Raw genomic sequence first — 10,446 nt, forward strand, 5'->3', positions numbered from 1 at the left:
ACGCACAGCGGTAATAACAAAAAAGTATTTTGTGTGTTGGGGGAGGGGGGGGGTTAAGCCACCATACACGAGGGGAAAGTTAAAATAATATACGACAAAATAGTGGCAGCGGTGGTAGGAGAAGGAAAGGTGTAAATAACAGACCCGCACTCACATGATTCTGCAGCCATTTCCCCATCCGTGTGTGTATACGCTTTTCTTTTCTTTTTTTTTTAATTCTTTTCTTTTCGTTTCCTTTTCTTTTTCTCCTTCCCTCTCTTCCTACACATGGTTGGTCTAGTTGTCTCTATGCAAGCAATTGCAGGTGATGAGAGACACTTCACCTCTATATACAGAGGAACTGCGGAAAGGGATGAACACCCTCTTCCATTCGCTAATGTTCTAATGTCATCACTACACGGTAGTAAAAACAACTGGACTTTTCCACAGGGGAAATATACAGTCATTATCAAAACGACTGCTTAATAATACAGTCCAGTCCGTATTCATGGCAGGTTACGTGCTTGGCGGCTTGCTTTTTCTTTTTGTATTTTTCTCCCCTTTTGCAACCGCCCTAAGCGGGGGGAAGATATATCGTGGGGTCCGTGACTCATTTTTTTGCCTTTTGCTCATTATTCCAACGGGCGGTGGTGGCGGCCGCTGCGGTCTTCCCGTTTTCCCTTGCAGCCCTTTTGCCATGAGTCGGCTTTTCACCGGTCCAAACTGTTGGCGGTACGTGTCAGGGGTAACAGACGCAACCGTATAGTCCACTACGAAGTTTCCGGCACCTCCCGGGGCCAATAACCGAAACCGCAGTGAACACTGTTCACAAATTTCCTTTACAACTACTTCCACCTCTACCGTGTCCACATGAAGCCGCTTCCAACCGGCAACATGCACCGCGCCGCCGTCTACCGCTTCAATTCGAAGCGGACAAATGTGAGCCACGCGGTTAAGGTACCGGTCATGCAACAACAGTTGAATATGAAACGGACGTTTCACCACGACAGCGTTGAAGGTGGAAAGGATTTTTGTGTTTGGCAGATGCGGGCCCAGCGGTCGAACCCTGATGCGAAGTGGAGAGTTAAACAGTGGCTGATCATTGAGCAAAATATGCTGGAGGTAATAGCCAGCTTTGGTTGGGGCTGTGAATCGCACCACACCTGTACTACCCTTAACCTTGACCCCGCTCCACCCGCCGCGGAAGCTGAAGGCATCACTTGCACTTTGCCCAACTGGTTGGTCAAGTATATTACGCCTCTTAATTACAATTGAACAGCGTTGAGACCCCGCATCTAACAGGCGCGTGCAGGTGCCACAAGCTCGGGACCAGCAGGCCATGGCTTTTGTTGTGCTGATGAGGCTGCGCATTGTGGGGTCCATCGCGTCAATTTGAATAAGCAGCAACGATGCAATCTGTTGTGCGGATAATAATCCCTTTGAATGCGCAGCGTATGACCCCGCATGTGCACAGTTGAGCGGGCACTTGTAGACAAAGGTTCCGTTTTCCTTCAATTCACAGGACGACCCCCCGCTCACCTCCAATGTAACGCTTATTTGCCTTACGTGTCGCCGGACAACCCGCCCAAGCTCCGTTTTCCAGCCAATGGAAACACCCTCGATGAGGGGCTTTAACACGAGTGAGCCGTCGTTGTGACAGAGAACTGAAAGAAACGACACAACATTCTCCGTATCTTGATGTCTTAAGGAACCCAACACATCCATGAGAAGTGGAACTGCAGGAAGAGCAACGCTGAGTTGCAAACCCATGGTTGAGACAATAGACATGAGCATCCCCTTTAAGCGCTCGGCCTCATCCTTTAACGCACTTCGGCGGAGACACTGGTAGATATCTGACATGGTAGGCGTCATTGTGGCATTGAAGCAAATAAGTAGATTACCCTGTGCCCGCCTCGCGGTTGGTTGCCGGCTCGTGGAGAAGAGAACAAACACAGCGCGCAGGGAAGAAGCCAAAGACTCACCTACGATATGGGAAACAAGAAATCGGTGCTTTTTTGCACTGGGCCGCGACATCAGCATAGCTATGGCATCAGTCACATCAGCCATCATACGCTTGAGAAGGTGCAGTGGAAGCTCATGCAATTCACTTCCTTCGAGCTGGAGTTTAAATGCTATTGTCTCTCCACCCATTCGCTGACCTACACGGCGAGACACATCAGCAACCCATGCATCACGGATGCGGCTGACGCCAACCAAGTTCACGTCGGACAAGGTAGCCGGATACAGGACCGAGCGCATAACAAAATCCAAACCACCCATGCCCGCGTCACTAAATCGCACAACGCACAACAGTCCATCAACGGTACTTCCCAACTCGGTAGCGGATGGCTTAAACTTTTTCAGTGCTTCTCGTGTGTACTGAAAGGTAATGTGTACCTTCTCAGTAACGGGTTCTGCAGTACACTTCACAGATAATATATCTGTCATATTCACACCACAAAGACAGTCCCTAAGATTTCCCTCCAAGAACACCCGCAGCTTCTTTAGCCCATTTTCAATGAGGCACTCGATAGCCTCCTGTTCCACGTCGTCAATGTTGCAGTTGCGCCAGTCCACCTTGACCTCACCTTTACTAAGCGCAGGATGGGGAAGTGACTGCATAGTATCAGTAAGTACACCGCAGAGGTGCTCTACCTCGTCCAGCAACCGCTGTTTCTCGCGTCGGGTTGCAAACCCAAGGATGATATTCAAATCCGGGACCACAAGCTGACAGTCGCCGTCGACGTAAATTGAATGGTGTAAATGATCACCCACAAGTTCGGCGAACTCTTCTGCTGGGTGGGACACGATCTCCACCTCCACCGCGTCAAACTGGGCGCATGTCCTTAATTGTTTGTAGCTCGACAGTATAAGGGAGGATCCAAGCCATCGGATGAGCTTTGCTCGCTCGGCTGCAGACCGTCGTTCGAACGGACGGGGCACAAAACGAACCTCAAAGGGAAGTCGCTCTAATAGTGAAGATGTTGCACCGACCTCGTTCCCAAAAGTGAAGATGGATGAGGTTGCTGCCGCGCAATAAGCGTCACTCTGCAGCGCACTGATGCCGATCAGTCTAACATCGGCGAACGACAGCCGTCCGAAGCGGCGACGCCTCATTCCGTAGCCTTTGGCTACATCCGTGAGGCCAAACATATCATGGAGAAGCACACGCACTGCAGGGGACACATTTGTAAGGTGATGAAGTATGCTGCTCGACACGGCAAAGGCACAGTTCCCTGCTACATCTAGGGACAGGCGCTGAAGTATTTTCACCAACCGTAATGCCCCCGCAGCTCTTCCCAAAGCCAACTGCAACTCTAACGCCGTCATGCCATCAGGACCTGGAGTGGAAAGGGTATCAAACAGCTGCTGCGCCACTGAAGGCCACGTGTCACCGCTCATGCGTTGCACTGAATCAACCACATCAGCAAAAACCTCAGCATTCTCAGAAGATGCAAGAAGTTGCATGGGGTTATGGGTGTTACTGTCTGTACTATTAGCTGTGGTGTCCGGATCATCACCGTGATCGATGTGCACTCGTAACCGCACAGGATCCAGCTTGGTGTGCAATAATATGAGAGAGGCACATTCCACATGTTTATGCACTGCGGCAACCTCAAATGGAAGCATACCCGACTCATTTAACACATCAGGGCTGCTCACCTCCAATTTCAGCAGCAGTTTTACCATTTCCACATTTCCACTTCTGGCGGCCTCATGAAGAGCGTAGCAATTATCACCAACATTGATCTCCCCCAAGACACGGACACCGAGTGTGTTGTTGTTCCGTACACACCAAAGAAGCAAAGGGACATCATTACGACGGATGGACGTGCGATGACCGTACAATGTCTCACTGGAGCGCATGGGACCATAGTGTGATGATGATAATGATGATGATGAGCCCTTCCGCCCGTTGCCTAGCACCGCTTCAGCCAAATACAAGGTTCCCTTAAGCCACCCTCGCGGCACAAGTTCCGATGAGCGTGAGATTATCTGACGCTCCCGGACGAAAGAAGAGGGAACGGTAATACCCTTGTGGAGAACAGCGCCAAGCAGCGTGCGCAGGACACGCGCATTTCCAAATGCATGGGCGAGAAATAGGGCTGTGTATCCAAAGTGGTCCACTGCTAAGGGGTCTGCCTGCGCCAGACAACTCACAACTGTGGTTGCAACACCCCAGGCGCCTCCCACAGCGGCGCAGTGCAGTATGGTGGTGTGCGGAGTAAACAAGTCCGATATGCCGGAGAATCTCTCAACCATCGGAACAGCGAGGCTATCATGACCCGCGAGCGCCGCCACCATCACCGCCGTCATCCCTTTAGCATTTTTGGTTGATGGCGAGCTTCCCTGCGCGAGAAGATACTCCACTACTTGTTTGTGACCCCCTTCCGCAGCTAGCAGGAGGGCTGTGTTGCCGTAGTTGTCCTCAAGGTCCAACACCTCTTTTCGCATTAGCCTCTCCGCATGACCGAGCTTCCCAAGTTTACTTGCAACCATTAATGGAGTACGCCCCGTCCCAGAGCAGCAGCGCTTACTCACCGAAACATTAAGAGACAGCAATGTGTCAACAGCAGCCGGAGTCGGGTGATACAGGGCGTGGTAAAGCGCCGTCCTTCCCTTCGCGTCGCACAACTCTTCGACGTGAACGAAAGATGAGTTTCTTGCAACCAGTAAAATTATTTCCCGTGGTGCAACTCTTGCCACCTTATGCATTACGTGGTGGGCACTCCCAACGACATTGTGCATAAAGGGCGGTATATCCCCTTCGCTAATGGGGTCAAATACGGCACCGCACCGCTCCAATGTAACCACAGTGTCCTCAAGCAACCCCCACAGTTGCAGTTCTGCAGCTACGATGGCCAACAGATTCACCTCCTCTCGTAGTGGAGATTCATCGGATCCAAGAAGATAGCGAATTATTTGTAGCTGCTGAAGCAGTCTCTGTTCCACGGCACCCGACCGAACACACTCAACGACAATTGCCATGCTAAGCATGATGGGGGAGATGTGGCAACGATTGTGGACGTAGGCAGTAAGCAGCCACGCGCCAGTGTCCTTGGAGCAAACGTGCTTCCTTCTCACCGATTTCGGTGCCTTCCGTTTCCTAGAGTCTCTCATATCGACGAGTTTGTACACCGGCGGAGCCTTAATTCGTCCCTGCGTCGAAACTGCAGAATACTTTGCGGCAATAATGGAACTGTCGTTCGTCAAGGAAACTCCGCAACTGGAAAATAACTGCACCCACGACAACTTTCCCGCGGCAACAGCGCACGCCATCGGTGTCAGTGCCGTCACTGCGAACGATCGGCTCCGAAAAAAGATGTTCTCGTTGTAGGACAACATGTGCTGGCGCACCTCAACGCGGAGACTCTCTTTCATTAAATCTAGCGGCTGCTCCAGCCCCTCTCTCGTGGCAGATTCCCGCACGGCTTCCCTGAAGCGCCCCTCAGACGCATGCGGGCTCCATACAATGTACGGGATATCGCAGGGAGATGAGATATCCACTACTGGAGGCACGCCGGACGAAAGAAGCGTTCCAAAGTGTGCTTCACGCAAGTGGAACGCCATGAACGCGTGAAGAGATGGTGCGTCATCATTTTTGATAGTCATCTCTGCATAGGGGCCACTGTTGGGACCATGAATCGCTGCCATTTCGCAAGCCATAGTCTTCGCCAGACTGTGGCACTGCATCTCAATCGCTGCGTGCAAAGCTGTGTAGCCGCTCCACCCCGTTGTGCACCTCCTTTGCACTGCGAGGCGTATGACCACTGACAACGTGCGGGCTCGCTTTGCAAACACAGTTCCGCTGCCGTAAAGCCCTAAACAAAGAAGAAGCAGAGCCCCCTCTGCGCAACCATGTCTCAGAGCGTAATCGACAGGGTTAACCCTGAATGGTGTCGCAAGCATAGCGGAGGCGAGGGACACACTTCCCCCCACAGTTTCAGTTGCTGTGCTGCGTCCCGCAACAAGCAACGAACGCAGCGTTCCACAAAGCTCCGGGTTGGCGACCATAAAATGTATGGCACACAAGCCTCCACACTTGAGGTCTTCCACAAACGGATCGGGGCCGTAACAATCCACGAGGGCATTCACCACTTGTACCAACCCCTTTCTGGCGGCGCACCTCACAACGTCGGGAGTTAGGGCCAAATATCCAGCACGCTTCAGCATAAAGATAGTTCGAGCCATGCCCGCGTCGCGCTCCTTCGTGACCCGCCGCGTCGCTCCATCGATAAGTGCCTGGAGTATGTCACCACACCGGGTGGAATTGTCCAGCGTTGCTTCATGGCACAGAAGATCCGTTGACTGTAGCAACTGCTGCAGGATGGCGGTCTCCCCAAGGCGGGCAGCTAGCCATAAGGGGGAAACAGCACGTCTCTCCTCCCGCAGGAAACTAGCTTTAACGTTGTCATGCATTTTGGGAATGGGGCCAAATGCCGTGGGGACAGCGCCGTGTGTCATTAGAAACAATGCCATCTCCGCGTCACTATTTAATACTGCCATCAACAGTGGTTCCGCTGTAGGAAAGAACTTCCTGCCCCACGTGACGCGAAATTCCCTTGTAAGTATGTGCAAAATCTCCAGACTTCGGCTGCGAGCGCAGCACAAAAGAACATCCGTCAGCCACACACTCGCGTCCCTCATATCCGAGACATCGCATCGCCGGCAGACATCCCAGAGGATGTGGCGAATCAGCAAGGTCTCTCCCGCGCACACCAGACGCTTCAAAGTAAAGTACAGCAAATTAGTTTCACTAGGTCGTGCAGCGGGGGTGACCATGGAGCGACAAAGAATTCCCAGCCACGTACCGCTACGCACGTGGTGGTGTCGGAGGGGGGCCAACCCTGAGACGAGTAAAATACGCACAGAATTGTATAGTCCACTTGCAACGGCATAGTCAGCGGCATTCCAACCCCGGAAATCAGGCCCTTCCCAGGGCTTCAGCCCGACGTCAAATAGCAGAGTTTCGAGCAATGACTCCTCTCGGGCACTGGCACAGTAGCTAAACGCATCCCGCAGATGCAGGCGGTGGTGCAACCCTTCTTGCCAAGTGCGCAACGTTATTAATCGCTTGAAGGGAGCTGGTGAGGGGTGAAGTGCGTACAGTCGACTAGGCACACCCTTTGGCAAAGGAACTGCCTTCGGCTCGATGAGCGCATAAGCGAGTGAAGGTGCCGCTGGAGCATCTTTCAGAATATTCTCCAACTCCTCTCGTGGAAGAGCCAGCAGCTTGTCCACCAGCACCCGTACCACTGCGAAGCAGGATCGGCTCGCTGCAAGGTGTAATAACTCCGTTGGGTGCACTCCGCCGCATTCAGCTAAGTTCAGTGCGCGAGCAAGACGTACACAGAGGCGCTCGCGGATCTCAACGCCTCTTCCACGTGCATCCTGCAACGCGAACACCATCGCATGCACTACTTCCGATGGAGGGAGGGACGGCTCGGCCAACAATCCAGCCATTATGAACTCCTCCCCTCGCTTCACAGCAGCGCGCAGTGCACTCCATGAGCCATCTGCCGATAGAAGACAGGCCCCTGCCCGTACAAGACACCTAACAACATCGTCGTGTCCCCCGTTAATGGCAAGTGCCAAGGGTGTGTGCAACACGCTCTTACCGATGTTCGCGTTTGCCCCGTGCTCGAGAAGAATAGCTACGGCAGCGGCATCTCCTAAAGCGGAACTGACAGCTAATGGGTGATGGCTTTCCTGCATGACGTTCAGTTGACGGAAGCCCTGTTTAGAGCACCAGCTGATGCCAACAACATGTTTTTCCCGGCAGAATCGGCATAGCAGCTCGTTATGCCCAGGAGGCTTCACATTTTCTCTTGCCAGGACGCGCTCGGCTACCTCGTAGTGTTCGTTTGACACCAAGTAGAACAGAAGTTCAACAATTTCATCCTCACGGGTTGCCGCACCGTGTGAAAGCAACATTTCTATGATATCTATACCGCAACGGCCTCCGCGAATGGCACATAAGATAGGCGTCATCTTCGCCTGTTTCCCCGTCTTTTGATGTTTCAATTTCCATTTCATTTGCTCCATTAGAGACTTCGACCGCCGCGTCACTCTCAGAAAGTGATGAGTGTTCACTGTTCCTGTGTGAGCTAGATTGACGTCCGCTCCATGACTTTCAACGAGCAACCTTGCTAAGTGAAACAAACCCAACTCACACAGCAAATGAAGAGCACCATTGCCACCATTATCGCACGTGTTGGGTGCAATGGTTTCACTCGATGCAACGGTAATGAAATACTCTGCTATCGCAGTCCCCCACCGTCTTCGATTGCGGAGAACTGCCACTAACGGCGTCGCCCCAGTAATATCTCTTGCAGCAAGCCATTTGGGATATCGCTCGTAAAGGAACTTCACGGTTGCAAATTCACCTCGCTCCGCTGCCACATGCAGTGGGGTTTGCAGGCGGCTATTAATAAAGCATTCAGCCCTGGCTCGTCCGAACCCTACCTCGTCAAGCAAATACCTTACCACATCAGCGTGACCGGCTGCGGCAGCCACGTGCACTACTGATTGATGTAACAGGTTGTCAGGAGCATGTGCCAAATCGCACTTGAATAGGTAGTGATTATACAAGGTGTGAATTGCCTGCACGTCGCCCACCGCACACAACTGAAAAAATGTAGGCCAGCGGAGTTTAAAGACATCGCTAGGTGAAAGGCCACGTTTATTTCGATATTGACTCAGCTTCTCTGCACCAATGCCCGCCTCACGCAAGCACTGACAGAGCAACTCTACCAGCCTACTATCCCGAAGTCTTAGGGCGGTGTGGAGTGCCGTATCCCCGCTTGCATCTTGTAGGAGTACATCTACACCACGCATCAACAGCTGTGACACAATACGCTCATCACCTTTCCTCACTGCAATGTGCAGCGGCGTCAGACCCTGTGCATCTTGCTCGTTGGTGTGTATGAATGGTAGCGATAACAAATGTGCCACTACTTCCTTATTCCCGTGGTAGACGGACTCATGGAGAACGGTACGCCCAAAACAATCGCGTACGTTGCAATTCCAAAGATTCAGAGACTTCTTGAAACTATTTAACTGAGCGGATTTACTAGAGAACCCAACATTGGCTGCGCTTTGGTATAGCGTCAGTCGGTCCTTCAACATCTCGTCCGGTGTTTGCATGGACACAAACAGCACGGCAACGGCGTTGCGGCAAACTTCCATATCCTCCAACCTCGCTAAAATTCTCACTAGAGGTGCGGGCGGCTCCATCGCCCAACCGATATGATAATTCTTCTTATTTACACTAAAAAGCTGTGGTAATAGTGGGAATAAATCCACTAGCCGCGTGCTTTTCTCACGCTCCCGTGGAACCATGGCGCCGCACCCGCCCCTCACAAATGAGAAATCTGCACTCAAGTCAAATGGATGTAATGCATGCGACATAATCTTACGCATTTCCTCCTTTGAAACGTTGACTGGGGCTTCACTTGACCCGATGGCATTACCGACGTTGCGATCATTACCCTGCCGCGCGAGACTCGCAAGACTTTCGAGGAGCCGTCGCACATCTGCGAGTGTTGCGCTCAGCCGCGTTTGTACGGTTCCAACGAGACCGCTACCACTTAAATATGGAGTGCGAATGTGGCACAAAATTGCCGCGTCCAGCGGTGTTGCCGAGTCTTTGGACGGGGGCATTTCCCCACCGCTCGCAAGGATACACGCGGTATTGGCGACACTTCTTCATGAAATATAAATTTATGGAATGTGAAGAATGAGAGAGAGAGAGGAAAGAGAAGAAAGAAGAGAGAAAGAGAGAGAGTATTTAAACAATAAAAGCAATAAGTAGAAAGGGTGGGGAATAAAGACGGCAGCCATCCACGCGGCACAAACACCTTCAGACGAGAAAAAGAAAAGGTGAACACTACACATATCATGTTCGTTTGTTAGATTTGATGCGGAATATTTTGAGTAAACGAAACAAAAAAGTAATAACAACAAAATAAAATAAAACAAGAAACAAGAAATAACTAAACCACAAATCGGTACAAAGTAAAGAAAGGCACTTGCACCCGTGTTCCTCATACACCAAAATAATAATAATTATTATTATTATTAGTTCCAGTAGTGCAGGCATCATCACTTTTCAAACAAGTTGAATTTACTGCTGCACACCAGTGGAGTTGTAACGATATTTCCACGTCTTGCCATATATCTGTGATCCCTCACTGTAACGACTTAATTCATAACACGACACCAAACGCCCGGCGGAGGTTTTCTCAGCACTTTCAAATCGTATCGGAAGTTATTTATGGCACGAGTCACTATACCTGTCAGTTGAATCACACATCGTTTGATCCATTTCTCATTTACCGTAGTCATGCAAATAATGTTCGTGGACGCTACATGTCGTGTCCACCGCATTTGTCATCCGTATATATTTGATATCCCTGTGTATATGAGACGGTTAAGCATTTGCAACTTCGTTTTTGTTTTTTTTTT

At 51.2% G+C, this 10,446-nt stretch overlaps 1 protein-coding gene across 1 annotated transcript; it reads right to left on the reverse strand.

Moving 5' to 3' along the window:
- Window positions 1-495: 495 nt before the first annotated feature.
- TEOVI_000625800 (ankyrin-repeat protein, putative) lies at window positions 496-9,642 on the reverse strand (the record flags this gene model as incomplete). The annotated part of the gene is made up of 1 exon (XM_067222295.1): window positions 496-9,642. One exon carries the CDS (start codon window positions 9,640-9,642, stop codon window positions 496-498), a length of 9,147 nt encoding a protein of 3,048 aa, XP_067078396.1.
- Window positions 9,643-10,446: the final 804 nt, after the last annotated feature.

The sequence above is a fragment of the Trypanosoma equiperdum genome, assembly GCF_001457755.1.
Source record: "Trypanosoma equiperdum strain OVI genome assembly, contig: ctg_1607, whole genome shotgun sequence".
Lineage (NCBI taxonomy): Eukaryota > Euglenozoa > Kinetoplastea > Trypanosomatida > Trypanosomatidae > Trypanosoma > Trypanosoma equiperdum.